We start from the raw sequence: 17,576 nt of genomic DNA, 5'->3' as shown, positions 1-17,576 counted from the left end.
CAGAAAATAGATACCGTTGTTGTAATAATGTTAATTTATCCTAAGTAGGACGCCATGGTTGATTCATTAATTCGGTCAAAAGTAATAATATTTCATATATAGACAACCCTACACGCTTTTATTCAATGAATGTGTGACCACTACAAAAAGTGTCAATAAATTTGTTCATGTTTTTGGGTCCCCAACTAACCAACCTCTAGTATCCACTTGTATTTGTTGATAACAATACATTATAAGGGTTTTGTTATTGGTACTACTGCTTGCCCAACATTTTTTAGAGATAGCACTATATTAAGAGCATATAATCTTCAATGAAAGTGTAAATAAGAGATGAAAAGCTAAAATATAACTTATTTAATAAAAAGTGTGCTCCAATTGTATGTCAAAAAGTTATGTAAATTTGGCATTTAGTAAACTTTATGTCAAATTTGGAAAACATTTACTATAATATGTAAAATTTACACCGCAATAAATGCATTACTTTTTCATTTACATTTATGTCATTTCTATTATTTTATTAGTATATTTAACTATCACATTAAATCATGAAACATTTATATTATTTTTTTATTGTCTTGTATATTAAAATAATAATAAAATTTATTTTAAAGTTATTAAATTTATTTTTTTAATAAAACAGTAATTATATATTAAATTATTTTACATCAAAATTTTACAATTGTGTATTGGAGCACAAAGTTAAAATTTGGTGTAAATTTACCACAAAATTACTTTTTGTGCCAAATATAACATAATTTTTACATCTCCCATTAGAGATGGTCTAATGGTGATATGACACCTAGCTAGTATGATATGCCTTTTAGCATTTCTTTAATTATAAATATTAATATAACAAATTTTCATTGAAAAAAATCAGGAGCGTTAGTATATTGTAAAGAAATGATGAAAAATATAATACTCATCACTTATTATCTACTTCGAATGTATACACAATTAATTCATACACAATCAGATTGGTCGAACAACATACATGAATGAGAGACGTCTTAAAAAACCTAGACTCATGTTGCATATTTAACCAAATTATCTTATTAACCTAATAAATATAATAGGCATCAGCTTATCAGCTTATGTTTGTAATTTGAAATCATATATTTTACAACTCTTGACTTAAAAAAAATTAAAATAAAAATTATTAATATGATTTAAATTTGTCTTAATTAATAGGAGTTTTGAATATTTAAAATTTATTTATTTTTGAATAAATCATGAGATTTATTAATTAATAAACTCGTTCAAAACAATAGAAGCACTTCAGAAGAACAATCCTCCAACTGAAGCACACAATCCTGTAGAGAAACAAGAGTCTATTGTCAAGCAATGAGCTAACTTGTATGCAGATCGTTTAACAAAACATAACTCAACAAAAGATAAAGCCAAAAGTATATTCCTAACATCTTGAACAATAAGACCAAACTGTGAGGACATAAAAACATTACTTTGGACTGCTTGGCCACACACCAAACTATCCGTTTCTAACACTACATTATCTCATGGATGAGTCGCAATCCAACTCAAAGCTTCTTTGATGCCTATGATCTCAGCAATTTCGGGTTGGACATACCCAACCTTTCCCTTCTTGAAAGCTTCTACCATGGTTCTATGATGATCTCGAGTTACACAGCTCACTCCAAACCACCCCTCTTGTTCAAATAAAGCCCCATCAACATTAACTTTAATCTTGTTTAACACAGGTGCAGTCCTACGCTCACAGTTCCGTCCAGGCCCTTCCTTTCTTGAGCAAATTTGTATTGATCAAGCATGTTTCTAGCTGATGTTACAATATTTGAAACAAGTCAACTCTTCTTTTGCCAAACAAAGTCATTCCGCTCGCGCACGCCAAATAGCTCAACTCACCATCGCCACTTCCTTCATTTCAACTTCGTGCCCCCTGGTGAAAATTCCCAACAGCCAGCTGTTGAATGTTGCAGTCCCAGTCCTGACATCCACTATGCTGCGATGCCAAGCAGCCTTTGCAAACGAGCATTCCACTGACGCATGTTGAATAGTTTCAGTATTAGAGTTACACAAAGGGCAGTCGACATTGACAGGAACATGACGTTGTTGGAGTTTAAAATTTAATTTAATTGCATATAAATCAGTACAATTTAGTCAAATTTTTAGAGATATAATTTTTCTAATCAAAGATACTATAATAATTATAAGCCTTAGTAGGATTAGAATAGTACATCTCGTCTTTCCTTCATGTTTGTCTATTTATTTTATTATAATTTATATATTATGTTCTTCAATTAATTAAATATATTGTTATTTTGTTACGGTACACTCTATATTTTTCTAACAAATTAGGAGAAATAGTGACATTTTGAAATGTCATAAACCATATTGTGTTGTTATATGATTGATGTATTTATATTATGATGATTGAGTACATGAAGTGGCTTAATTAGGATTTTATTATCTTAATTAATGCAATTGATTGAGATATTGGATATAACTCTCAGTACACTATTTAAAACACACGATTCAATCATTCAAATTAATATGAGATTTTTCTTTGTTATTTGAATAAGTGAGCCTAGTATAACAACAATTAATGTTCCACTCGATTAAGAAAGAATGTTTAGGAACAATTAATTGTTTCTTTTAATGTTGTCTTTTCTTTGAAAAAACGAATGAAAATATGTAATTACATTTTTTTAATTGTTGTTTTCAAGTATAGGCTACTTCTTGTTATAAATTTTTCAATTTTTCTCAAAAGAGAATCTTAAATAGATTTTTAAATATTTATATTTGGAAAATTTTAATGAGAGAAAATTGAATATATATATATATATATACTAGCAAAAATTACGTGCGAGGCACGTATACTAAATTTTATGCTAATTTTTTTCTATGTTATTTGAAAATGATACAATTAAAAATTAAAGAAAAAATATTATTAGTTATTAGGTGAGATTATTATTATGTGTATTTAAATATTATAGTTTATAATGTTGTCAATTAAAAGTGAATACCGAATGTAATATATTTAGTGTTTAAGAAAGCTTGATGATTTAAATATGTTCTTAAGTTAATCCAAAAATAAATTAAAAGGTGATATTCTAATACTTAAAGAAACATTACTTAAATAGGTGTAAGATAGAAAGAAAATTAAAAATCAATCTCTAAATTGTTGATAATTGAAGATAGCATTTGTCTAAAAATTATAGATAAGAAAACTAATGATAGTCATTGGTGGATTTCAATCTTCATTTGCTTCGATAGAGACAATAGTGTAATTTTTGTATTTTGCACTTTTCATTCTAGCCGGATCCGCATATATCTGGATTGTCCATTTTTTCATTGATAAATTAAATATGGTAGTGTCGACAAAGCGCGGTGTTCCTACAAATCGTGATGTATTTTCATTTAAAATGATTAGACATGGTGTGCATAGCTTATTTAATTAAAAAAATCAACTTATGAAAGGCATGTAAAACTATTTTATTTTTTTAAAATTACACATTTGCGGTATATTTCATTAGTTGGGCAGCAGTACACGAAAATATTTTTTTCACAATATCTGCGAACATGACAGCAGATAGGCTCTTTGTATTGTCATCAAGTTCAACATAGCACTGTAAAATGCATAATAAGATTGTTAGTATCTTTTTTATTATTATTATTTTAACTTAATTTCAATAACATCATATGTTTTTTGTAATATACCGTGGTGTAAGAAATCCTTCCTGGCTGCATGATGGCTTGTCACATATAATTTTTTCATTGCGATTGTATAAATCTATTTTTTTATGACATGCGTCACATAACATGTAATAAAAACTCTGGACAGTATCAATTATTTTTATTGCCGTCTCAATCCAAAAATATTTTTTCTACATCCAAATTAAATGGTGTTAATAATAGTAAGATATTGAAACAAAAGTTTTATAAAGTAAATATAAAACTTTAATTGTGCTTCTAAAGTTCTACATCAACTCTGAAATTTGGATGTTAGTCACTATTTCGCTAATATATTTAATTGTGCTTCTAATTTATGAGCACGTGATCAAAAACAGTGCTGTAATGTACTCTCTGATTTGTTTTTTTTTTTTCCTTGCATCTAATGCCTCAAGTTTAATTATGATAAGTTTTGGTGGGTTTTAGTAAATGTTTTTCTTTTTCTGGTTTGCATTAATAGCTAGAACATGGAGAAATTAATAAGATTGACATTCCTTTTTGTCGCAGCATGTACAAAGCAGCATAATTATAATAATGATTCAAGTTGCTATTATTTTTATTTAACAGAAGACAAAATTATAAATTTTATGACTTCTTAGTTATACTGTATGTGCTAAAATATAACTTTTTCTTTTAATGAGTGTTTTTATAGGAAAATGGTAATTCTAAAAGAAAAGAAGAGAAGAAGAAGAGAAAAATCATAAATGTACAACAACAAAAACCCAATCGTATTTTTTTTTAGATTTAATGGAATTTATTTTATTTATTTTATTATATATAAATAAAAAGTGACCCATGAATTTCTCATAAACTATTTTATTTTTAATAATAAATTATTTTATTTTTAATATAAATAAAAAGTGACCCATGAATTTCTCATAAACTATTTTATTTTTAATAATAAATTATTTTATTTTTAATATAAATAAAAAGTCTCCCACGAATTTCTCATAAACCAAGAATTCGGTTATATAGGCACATTTTATATAGAATAGATATATATATATATTATTGGAGAAAAATTGACAGTACCATAAACGTGTGAGTATATTCAATTAATACACACGTACGGAATTGTGAGTATTCACCTAAAATGATGAAAACTTAAAATATAGACCGGAATTAAAAGACAAAAACAAAAATTATAAATAAGATGAGATTATAGTGATTCAGTCAGAAATTGATCTGTTTAGTCTACTTTTAGGAAAAATTTTAGCTTAGTCTATTTGATTCAGATCACTCCTTTATATGGAAAGCACGTGTTCATTTGGATTTACATAACCACTAAGACAGGATCGTTATTACATTAATTATACAAATTAATAGTAAAAAATATTAAAGAATAAATGAAAGAACAATTTTGACTGTTCTTGATTAATTTCTTGAATGTACGCAACTTGTTAAGTGACACATTGATTATCCATATTTCGAAAACATGAGGTCGCAGGTTCCTTGGTGTTTTATTCGCATATTGGGCCTTCGGGTCCATAATTGTAGTTAGATAATTGACTGCTTGCATTTACCCTGATCGTGTATTTGGACATTCATGTGTTGACAACTTAAACTTGTGAGATCCTAATGAGTTGTCTAACACATTATAGTTTCAGACTAAACATATGTAAAGATGCGGTCTTTACATGTCGCAAGAGAGATATACTTTCTCATTGGATATAATCAGTATACGTGTGACCAGTACTAACTTCTCTCAGTCTTGCGTTTTATCAACTATGCTGGGCATATTGTGCGATTAGACCTTGTCTCGGTCGCACATTCTCGCAAGTTTATATCATGCGAGGTTAGCTTTACTGAAGCTATTTGTCGACAATCATCCTTTTCCATCAAGGAATGAGTTCACGTGTCAACTTTCTATGAGATTGTACTTAAACATTTCTAGGGAAAAAATTATCACAACATACATGCCCCCAGTTTCACGTTGGCATTTGCATGTGTCACGCGATGAAACTATCTCGAAGGACATGCTAGTTAACTTGTCATGTTCCTGTGACGTTTGGGTATCTTATCTAGGCTTTTAAAATGACAGTTGTAATTATAGTTTTGCCTTCCTAATATGTCATGTCATTGAACCCTACGAGGTCTGTGTAAGCTCAACTTGTAGTAACCGTTGGATCAAGCATCTCTTGATTTTAACTGCCATGTGTAATGATCTCAACAAGTGACTTTAAGAACTTAAAAACCCTCACAGTACGAAAATGGGATTTTTCATTTTCTCTCTCATTCTCAAACGCTCTTAAGTTTTCTCGTCAAAAAACCTTTGGATTCTAGAAAAATTTTGATTCAAACTTTCCCTAAACCTTCGAAATCTGTTCGAAAATTTCTACTGCTCAATCATATAGGACCACGCCTCAAGTTTTGTTGAGAAATCACAGTTTTTGGATAAAGGTTTGTTTTTTCCAAATTCTTCGGTTATTTTCTATATGAACTTTTGCATTATGGAGTACATTCTGGATTTCAAGGATCGAAAATGTACAGAAATGATAAGCTACTTTTTGGACAGTATAAAAAATAGACTAAAAAGGCACTTTTTTCTAGAAATTTTACCTATTCTTTTGAATAATTGCATCTTCTTCATAACATGAATACTCCCATATTTCTCGCTAGAACACTTTGAATGCTCGCACATATATATAGGTTTTCACTTAAAGCGTGAAGACTTGTTTGAATAGTCGCGGTGTTTACCCAGAATACCTTAGTATATTTTCCTTGATGAAATTTACACTAGTGAGGATACTCCTCTTCTTTCGCATGCACAACACGATGAAAAGATCTTCTATCTTTCAGATGAGCGATCTCTTGAACAACCAGGAGTATCAGTCTCAAGGTGAAGCCTTCGCACATGAAACCCAAAAAGATGATAGTTTTATACTTGCGTCAATGTCCAATGACACAAGTCCAGTACTTCCAGTTTGCCAAACTTCATTCTCCATAGAAGAAATCTTTTACATGGTTAGGGAACTAGAAGAAGCAGCGATACTGATGGAAATGCGAGGAAGTGAATATGTTGTCTCTGCTCGAGGCACTTGCGTAAATTTGGAGGGTTTGTCAGACAGTGAAGTACAGGAAGTCGATCAGGATTTTGAGCTGCCGGCACATGGAGAAGAGGATGTGGGCGAGGAGGAAGAAGAAGGAGTATCTGATGAAGACACGCATTTGGATGAGCCTTTTTCCTGCGTGGACCTCATCTCAAAGATAAGGCAGCCAGACTTGGTTTCTTTTCAGAAACTTAATTTAATTCTAACTCGTCGCACAAAGTTAGTGCCAAGACAACGACCACACCTTCCCTTCATTAATCCTGACATAAAAAATCGAGGACGTGGTTGTCTTGATTCCTATTCTTTGCTGAGAAATTGCGGTTCCTTTCCACCACTTCGTCAAATCTATTCTGACTCATTATGAGATCGCGCCATTTTAAATAACTCCAGACAACTATAGAATCATTATCGGATTCTTTGCGATGTATAAGGAGTATGACCAAGGAAAGCTCACAATCGAGGACTTTAGCTATTTCTACAACATTAAGAATGTCGGTAACGACAATGGCTTTTATTGCTTCAGCAAATGGGCTAATACGAAGACAACAAAGTATTTGTATCAATAAATGCTACTTTTCTTGAACATGACTATATGAAAGGTCACAAACCATGAAGTCAAGTGGTTATCGAGGAAATCAGAAATGATAGATTTCTGAATTATCAACTTCAGTACCATTAATTGAATGACCAACAACTGTCACCACTATTCTTGAAAAGGAAACCCTGGCACATCGTCGTAGTGAGAGGGTTGTGAGATAGCCTATCCGCTATGAACATGAAGCACATGTTCTTGTTTCACACATAAACAAGGACAATACAATGACTTACAAGGAAGCAATAGAAGACCCTAACTCAGACAAGTAGAACAATACCATGGATCAAGAAATATATTCCAAGCGCACCAACAAAGTCTAGAAACATGAAACTCTACTTGAGGATATTACACTCGTAGGGTGTAAGTAGGTTTTCAAGAAGAATAGAAATGTTGAAGGGAAGGTAGCGACCTTTAAAGCTAGGCTTGTAGCCAAAGACTACACACAGCGAGAAGACATCAATTATGACGAAAGTTTCTCTCCTGTGGCAATGCTTAAATCTATTCGCATTCTTTTTTCATACATGCCATCTATGATTATAAGATATGGCAAATGAACGTCAAGACTGCTTTTCTAAATGGCAATCTTGATGAAATTATTTATATGGAACAAACCAAAGGGTATGTGCTATCAAGGGAAGATCGAAAGGTATGCAAATTGCTTAAATCTATTTATAGATTGAAGCAAGCCTCTAGATCTTGAAATATCACTTTTAATAAAACTATTAAAGAATATGGCTTTGAACAAAATGAAAATGAAATCTGTGTATACAAATACATTAAAAGTAATGTAGTGGTATTCTTAATTATTTATGTTGATGACGTTCTACTCATTAATAACAAAAAACGTTTAAGAATAAATCAAATAACAGTTTTGACCGTTCTTGATTAATTTCCTAATTGTATTCGACTTGCTAAGTCATCATTGACTACCTATATTCTGAACACATGATCTCGCAAGCCCTTTGGTGTTTTATTTGCATATTAGACCTTCGGGCCTATAACCACGGTTAGATAATTGAATGCTTGTGATTACTTTGATCACGTATTTGGGCTTTCATGTGTTGAAAACCTAGAACTTACGAGTTCCTAATGAGCAGTCTAACACATTAGTCTTGGAATAAATATATGCAAAGATGTGGTCTTTACGTGACGCGGGAGAGATATACTTACTCATCGCTTATAATCGGTAATAATAAGTGTCATATTGTGAGACAAAATTAAGATGAAATAATATGATATTTATATATATAAGTAGAAAAGAAAAAAGTTTATTGAAACTGTGGATTTTTTCGTGTGTATTTGTGTTCTTTTTTATTATTATATATTATCAAAACAATGTCATACATTTTTACATATTTTCAAATTGTATTTTTTTCCTTTAATAAAACAATAAAAGTTTAGTTTCAAATTAATAAAAAAATATTGTTATTAAGTATTAGTAGTGTCCAATATTGTTTTATAATTTGTTATCGATATTTTTTAAAAGTTATTTTATTAAGTTATATTGAATTCAATATTTAATTACATCATTAATAATATAACTGAGAAAAATATTATGTCTTTTAGCAATTTTCCCAAATATTATATTTAGGGTTTCTCTATTAGGACACTAAAATCTTAAAAATAGTGTAATTTGGACACAAAATTGCTCCAATATAACACTAAAAGCTATCCTATATATGTGGGAGTCTATAGACTATACTAAATTTTCTTTTTCTTTTTATAATATTAAAATAATATGTTTATGATTAAATTTTTATATTTATATACGTATTATAGTGTGAAATAATTTAATAAAATAATATAATAATAAAAAATATATTTTAGTGTAATTTTTAGTGTTGTGGTTTAAATTAAAAAAAAAATTAGTGTTGATTTACCACTAAATTTGATTTCGTCAATTAAAATTATCCATACATGTTAATAATTGAACACACCTTTCAAAACCAAAATCATTACCCATTAGAATAAGATTTTGTTGGTGTTGATATATATGGCATGTTATATCAACATCTTGTGTATAATACAATTAAATATTTTTATTTATTGTTTATTATTTTAAATTTAATGATTTTTTAATTGTTTAATTTTAATTGAATTTACAACATATGACGTTAACATAACATCATCAACACTAACAAAATATCATATAAGCACTTAGCCATATAGGACAACGAAAGGGCATAATAACTCATTAAAATGAATAGTTCAGAAAAATTTTATTTAACAACTAAAAAAATTTTGAGTGCATGAATACTTGAAAGTAATAATAATTTAGGAAATAAATTAAATACTTTATCATTTGATGTTATATAATAAAATAATATAAATGAAATAAATATAAATAAAAAATAGTAGTATATTAAAAAAAATAATAAAATAATATAATTATTGTAATATAAATTTTATATCATAATACAAATTATATTATGTCAAATTTAATTAAAAAAAATTAGTGTATGCTAAATTAATAAAAGATAATTGTTATTAAATATTAGTAGTACTTAATATTTTTTTATATATTTTATATAATTTGATAGTAATATTTTTTTAAAATTATTTTATTAATAAATTATATGAAACTCGATAATTAATTACACTAATAATAATAATAATAATATAATAATAATTTAATGTAGTGCCTTTAGCAATTCTCTTAACAAAAATATGATTGTATTTACAGGTTAATAATTGAACACGAGTTTCAAAAGGAAAGTGATTACCCATAAGAATAAGATGGCTAATAATTTCACTCGAAAGTCATTTAGGTCCCCACATGCACACCAAACTGTAGTCCAGCAGCCATACCTGCAGACCTCCTTATTTGCAACCATTATTTAATAATAAGAAGAAGAATAAATAAGATTTATCATTCCTCAACTATTACTACTCTTAAGTTATGCTCCCAAATTTTTTTATTTATTGAAAATCCTTTTCACTTATTCATTTTATTAGTCAACATTTTGTTGTTGGTGAAGATATATATATGGCATGCTATATCACCATCTTCTGTATAATTTAATTAAATATTTTTATTTATTAATTTATTGTTTGAATTTAATGAATTTTTAATTGAATTAATGCACAACATATGACAACATGCCATATCAACACCAACAAAATATCATAATAAAAAAAAAAATTAAAGGCATGAATACTTAAAAGTAATAATAATTTAGGAAATAAATTAAATGCTTTATAATTTAATGTTATAATAAAATATATTAATAAAATAATACAAATAAAATAAAGGGAAAAAAACAAAAAAATACAAAAAAGGAAAAAAAATTACAAAAATACTTTGGGCCGGCCCATTAAATATTTATACAGTCCACATACAAATATTTACAAAAATACCACATGCACTAAGCCTTCAGCTGTACAGAGCGAACCATGAAGATGAAAATACGCGCTCGTTTCAAAACCGCAAAACAACCAAAATGAAACCAAAACGAGAAAAATACAACTATTAATTCTGGCAAAATCAACTGGAAAAGAAGACCTGCAATGATCTAAACTGAAAATGACGAAAAAGAATCAGAAAAACTGTGAAGAAACTGAAATTACACATTTGTTTTCTGTTTTATTCGATCAAAACAACTCCCCCTAATATCGAAATCCAGATTCATGAAATGTAGATCTGTAACAAACAGATCTGGAGCTCCCACCAAATTCAAAACAATGTATGATGTGAAATTTTTTAAAAAAACCTCATGAATAATACATCTACGTTATATACAGTTACATTTTGATTGATTACTGGTTTTCAATATAAATATATTTTTTGAAAAATAAAATAAGAAGAGTAAAATCGAATTAAGGTACAACCAATTATGTATAAGTCTGTTTATTTTTTGTTTTGGTTGCCTTATATTTGCATTATCGTTTTATGATAGTTTAAAATCGAATTAAGGTACAACCAATTATGTATAAGTCTGTTTATTTTTTGTTTTGGTTGCCTTATAGTTGCATTATCGTTTTATGATAGTTTATATATTATGCAAGAATTTAATTTGATGGGGACTAAGAAATAGTAGTTATACATAGTAAGTTTTGTGCAAATAGTTGCATATTAATTTTATAGTGAAATAACATATGCAAGTAGCAAAACTATAATAAAACTACAAAACAACTGTATGCAAGTGCAAATAGTTGCCTTATAGTTGCATTATCGTTTTATGATAGTTTATATATTATGCAAGAATTTAATTTGATGGGGACTAAGAAATAGTAGTTATACATAGTAAGTTTTGTATAAATAGTTGCATATTAATTTTACAGTGAAATAACATATGCAAGTAGCAAAACTATAATAAAACTACAAAACAACTGTATACAAACTAAAATACAGGAAAAACTCTTTGAACATCAACATCCATGATAAATCTTATTGTTACCCATTGATGATATAAAAATGGACAGGAAACAACTAGATAAAAAACATATTAAAAAAATACATACAGAATGTGTAAAATTTCAAATACCCTTTGAACCAAACAAATCAAAGAAATCAAAATCAAATCCCTAAAACCCCTTTTTGATTATTAACCCAGCTTTGAATCAGCAACCCAATATAAGTTCATCGCCCAGATATATAAACAGTAAAAACAAATAAATAAACAGTAAAAACCAACCAACCAACCAACCAGGGTGTCTTCCAAATTCACGACCCCAAATCTCGAAACACAAAAACAAGAAGAACAAGTTTCACACATCAAAACACCCCCAAAAAGAACTCCACCTCTGCTCTGATTATTTAACCCAAACCCATAAATCCACTATATATAATGGGGTGAAGAAACGAGTCAACTGGGCAGTTACCAGTGAAAAATAAAAACAAATAGAGAGAGAAAGAGAAAATAGCTGATTTGTATGAGTAAATAATAAGAAGAAGAACGCGTGGAAGCGTATGAGATGGAGAGCGTATTATTATTTGTGTGTAGAGAGAGAAAGAGGAGGAGAGATTGATGGAGTTGACGTGACTGGTGCATGGATGGGATGTGTATGTGGTATATGTGTAATAAAATATAGAGAAAAGGTAAAAAAATTGCTTTAACCGTGTGTAGGTTTATATGTAATAAAGTGTGTAATTTGTATTTTTGGTGTAAAAATTTCTAAAATAAATATAAATAAAAAAATATTAGTATATTAAAAAAAATTAATAAAATAATATAATTATTGTAATGTAAATTTTACAATCACATAAATATTATGTCAAATTTAATTGAAAAAATTATACTATATGCCAAATTAATTATTATATCACCTTTTAGCATATGTAATTTTTTTTTTTTTTGCTATTATATATACTTTATTCACAAAATTTATCCAAACAATTTTTTAAATATGTTTCGTACAAAACACAATTTAATTTGCAGAAAAATCGATGATTTTTTCTTTTTATTGGCATGAACCACTTTCTTCTTGTTTTTGGCCTTCGATCTTCTCAGTCGTACAGGTCTTCGGTCATCTTTGGCAATGGCTGCCATGGAAGAAACCCTATTATTATTATTATTATTATTATTATTATTATTATTATTATTATTATTATCATTATTATTATTAGTGGTCCCAATATGATGATCATCATCAAGCCTTGGATTAATATCAACATCATTCCTCTCTCTCATCATCAATCTTAATTTCCCAGCTTTCACTTCTTTCAACTTAGCCAAAGCCAAGTCACGCCTCGACTCAGCCGCCAGCTTCTCTCCTTCCGCAACAGAAACACGCCACGTGGCAATAGAGTCGCTCTCCTCAAATCTCTTTCGCAAGCCTTGATACTCTTCGTGGCTGAGCCGAACGACACTGACAGCCGAGTTATATAAATCCATATACTGAGTCGTTTCGGCTGCGGATGCACCGTAAGCCTCGGCTTCTTCCCGTGAAGCCGCAAGCGCCAGGTGTAACGAGCGAAGTCTTTGCTTCCTGAGCCGCGAAGCTCGTTTCAGCTTCAGCTTTGATTGTCGTTTTTTGGCCGTGCTGAGCTTGAGCTCCTCCATCTCATCACGTAGCCGATCCAAGTCCCTACAGTACTTCATTTCGTTGACCATCATGGTGGCGTTGACCTCTTCTTTCTTCTTTGACTTTATTCTCTGGTTGATGGACTCCAGCTGTGATTGGAGGTCGAAGACTAGAGTGTCGTTTTGGTCGTTGGAGTACATGTTTTTGTGTCGTTTTTCAGCACGTGCGAGGACTTGCTTGAGCCGTTCGAGCTCGTCGATTAAGGGACGTGAGTCGAGCCATGATTGCGTGGCTTTTTCTTTGGCTTCTTTAAGTTCTTCTTTTACCTTAATAAGCTCTTCCATTTTTTTTATTTTCAATAATTTTGTTTCATTAATTTGATAATTTTGTGTGAAGCTCTCCATTAAAATCATTTGGGTGTGAAAAGAAATGATACTTTTATTAATGCTTATATATAATAGTTTTTTTTGTGGTTTGGGGTTTATTTCAATAAATTCCCAGGCGGACATAATGATAGTTATTTCCAATAATATGGATAATTATTCCAATGTGAAATAATTCATAATTAATGAGCTTAGTTCTATCCGACTTTTATTACATGAAAACAAAAGACACATTAATTTGTAACACAGTTTGTATAATACTTCTTAAGATGCTATTGATGTGATCGTACGACCAATGGTTTGTATGGTTTTTTCTAAAATCGTTGTTTTTTTTTTCTTTTGAAGAAAAGTATTCTTTATTAAGAGGAGCTATCGCTCACAAGAATGGATAACAACTCTAGGGGAACACTATTAATAAAGAACATACATTCAGCGAGAGTCATAAAGTGTCGGGCAACAAAGTACGCGGCACGGTTCGCAGAACGCTTGACAAAAAATAAGGAAACATTTAGCAAACTTTTAAGCAAAGTTTTACAATCCTCCACAACCAGACCGAAATCAGAATTGTAGCTTGCAGTATGACGAATAGCTTCAACGCAGACCAAGCTATCCGTCTCAACTTCAGCACAAGTGTAGCCGTGGTTCTTGAGCCAGCTAAGAACCTCTCTTATACCAATGATTTCAGCCAACTCAGGGGAGACTTTGCCAAATTTCACACCAGCAGAAGCCGAAACCAGCTCTCCACTCGAGTTCCTCACCACACAACCAAACCCGTGTTTAGACTCACGATCGAATATAGTCGCATCTACGTTAAGCTTGATGCATGTTATCGGTTTTTTCCAAAGCTCCGAACCATCACCATCTTTGAGGGGTGACAGTAAAGGAATGTTTCCTTTACCTTGAGCTTTAACATATTGATCAAGACTTGAGAACGCAAAAGCAACTACATCACTTACACTTCGAACACGGTCCTTCCAAATTAGATCGTTTCTAGCCAACCATAAAGCCCAACACAGCATGACAATTCGGCTAAGCTTGTCATTGTCCTTACTGTGTGCATTAAAAGACATCTATTGCAGCAGAGAACTGTTGTTGCGGCTAGCATCTGCAACAGCAGCTTCTTCCCAACACGATCTTGCAAATTGGCAAGTCACAAGGAGGTGCACTTCTGTTTCGGCATAGATTCCACACATGGGGCAAACATTATCAGTCAACACCTTTTTAATGCAGAGATTTACCCTTGTTGCTAGACAATTAGAGGCCGCCCTCCATAACAAATCTTTTGTCTTGGGAGACACCTTGAGAGACCACAATTTCTTCCAAAAAACATTTTCAGCTGAGTTCAAAGGAGGAAACTTGTTGTCTTGGATCATTTTATAAGCACTACGGACAGAGTAAGACCCATCTTTTTCACCAAACCAGTACCAATAGTCTCCCTCAGCCGATTGGTTTATTGGAATCCCCAGAATTATTGCAGCATCAGCAGGTGAAAATAGATCTCTAACCACTTCATCATCCCAGTTGCGACTGTGCATTTGGAACAAACTATTGACTGTGAAATTTTCAAGGCCAGGGACAATCGGAATTGGGGTGGCTCTGTCAAGTATTGGCAGCCACGGGTCAGAAGTAATTCCCACAGATGTCCAGAGCCTATGCCTCTCCTCAACCCCAACTTGACCGTGTCCTTAGCAGCGTAAATGCTACTCCAAATGAAGCTGGGGTTGGACCCCAATTCAGCAGATAAAAAGTCACCCTGAGAATAGTATCTTGCTTTAAAGACCTTGCTGACCAAGAAGTCCTGTCTGAGCATGAGTCTCCAACCTTGCTTTCCTAACATGGCGAGATTAAAATCTCTCAAATTTCTAAATCACATTCCACCCTCAGCTTTATTCCTTGTAAAATCGTTGTTAATATTACTTTTTGTAAAATTAAGATTAAAATCTGTTTTTATTAATATATAATGTAATACTGAAAGTGAATTTGACTAAAATTATGTTCAAAATATATTTTTAAGTTAAAGTTTATACTGTGACACGTTTCAGTTAGTTATTTATTTATTTTTATTTTTTTTGTATAATTAAGTACAATGACGGAGGCACATGGAGACTATGGGGTTGTAGTCCTCCATTAAATTTTTGTTTTTATATATTTATGTATAATAAATTAATGCAACAAAAAAAAATTATATATTAAGTATTAACAATTAGTTTCTTCTAAACTAATTTTTTCACAATTTACCTCCCATAACAATTTCTCTCTATTACTAGTTAAATACAACTATGATTGTAAGTTGTAAGTGATCCTAACTATTTATATATTTTATAATCCTTTTATTATTGAATAACATAAATTAAATTTTTTACTTTTAATCCTTTTTTAACATGATATCAAAGTAATTGTTGCTCTTTTTCTTTTTTTCCAAATTTTTTTTCTCTTGTCGTTTGTCTCTGATAATCAATCATGAGTTTTGCTTCTACTACGTCCATGGCTGGCTCTACTCCAACGACTGGTGCAGATCTCTCTATTAATTTTTCACAAATGCTCTGCCAAGTTCGACAACAACAACTTTCTTCTTTGGCGTCCTCAGATGTTAGCTGCTATTCGTGATTATGATCTCTCTAATTACATCTCTTCCAGCTACACTCCGCCAATGAAGTTTCTCTCTAAGCGTGATGCACAATCTAGTATGATTCATCCAGAATACCATCTTTTGCTTAAACAAGATTAAATGTTATATGATCGATGACTAATAATGATTATCTCATCTGCATTAAGAAACTTGTTAATAAGTTTGGTTCAGTAGCCACATCTCTCTGCTAAAGAGCATATGTTGCTACCATCTTTAATGGTCTCCCTCAAGATTATGACATTTTTATCATCTCAATCAACTCTCGCCATGAGAAATATACTATTGTAGAAATTGAATAGTTACTTCTTGCTCAAGAGCATTGACTTTAAAAGCATAGCCACGATCTTGATTCTGATCCCTTTGTCAATTTTGCACATAATCGTGGTGCTTACATATCCAGATATGGTTCATTTGATACTTAATCTTCAGGATTTACTCCTGCTCCATCCAAATTGTAGCTCATTTATTCTAGGCTCTTCTCGTCAACAGACTTGGAATCCTTATCCTATAGGTCCCAGGCCTACCATCACACCAATACTGTGAATAGTGCTCCATTCCCAGGCCAATTTACTAATCGTCCAACTTGCCAAATTTGTGGTCGAGTTAGTCATGTTTCTTCAAAATATTATTAGCGGTTCGAAATAGAATTCCTAGGGATTGGTGTCGATAATGTCGATAAAGTCCCACTTCTATGCAGGCTATGATTGCTATTAGAAACATTGTTGTTAATCCTGCTTGGCATCCGAATTTGGGTTCTACAAATCATTGTATCTCCTCTGAGAATAATCTGCAACAAAGGCAAGAATATATTAGATATGAACAAATTCATGTTGGGGATGGTGCTGGTCTTCAAATTCAAATCACTAGTAAGTCCTTTAGAACACCCCACTTGTCTAAATCTCTTATTGTAACACCCTACTGTTTAGGCATACTATAGTGACTTTTTAATTATTGTGCTCACATTTACTAACCAAAGAGTTTCTTAAAAACGTGTCAAATTTAAATTTTTTGTTTAAACTTTTATAAATATACATATATATTCATACAAAAAGTTGGGATTCCTCTTCTAAAATTTATAAATATATTTAAAATACACTTTTACAAAATATGACACAACAACTACAAAATAAAGCCCAAGACGTCTCGAGACCGAACTCTCTAGGTCGAACTATTTAGACATGTACAATCATCCTTGAGCTCTAGACTCACTGCTGCTCAGCCTTAGCCTTTCCATTACCTACACACAAAAA

General features: G+C 30.9%; 2 protein-coding genes across 2 annotated transcripts; both read right to left on the bottom strand.

Annotated features, from left to right (window-relative positions):
• Nucleotides 1–12,796: 12,796 nt before the first annotated feature.
• LOC133037148 (uncharacterized) lies at nt 12,797–13,658 on the bottom strand. Its single transcript, XM_061113989.1, has 2 exons — nt 12,963–13,658; nt 12,797–12,832 (listed from the first exon to the last, which is right to left on the bottom strand). Exons 1-2 carry the CDS (start codon nt 13,656–13,658, stop codon nt 12,797–12,799), a joined length of 732 nt encoding a protein of 243 aa, XP_060969972.1.
• A 398-nt stretch (nt 13,659–14,056) lies between these two features.
• LOC115713269 (uncharacterized) lies at nt 14,057–14,767 on the bottom strand. Its single transcript, XM_030641750.2, has one exon. The coding sequence runs from the start codon at nt 14,765–14,767 to the stop codon at nt 14,057–14,059; it is 711 nt and encodes a 236-aa protein (XP_030497610.2).
• Between the last annotated feature and the right edge of the window lie 2,809 nt (nt 14,768–17,576).

This window comes from Cannabis sativa, chromosome 4 (genome assembly GCF_029168945.1).
Source record: "Cannabis sativa cultivar Pink pepper isolate KNU-18-1 chromosome 4, ASM2916894v1, whole genome shotgun sequence".
Lineage (NCBI taxonomy): Eukaryota > Viridiplantae > Streptophyta > Magnoliopsida > Rosales > Cannabaceae > Cannabis > Cannabis sativa.
This window is presented reverse-complemented; position numbering and strand designations above follow the sequence as displayed.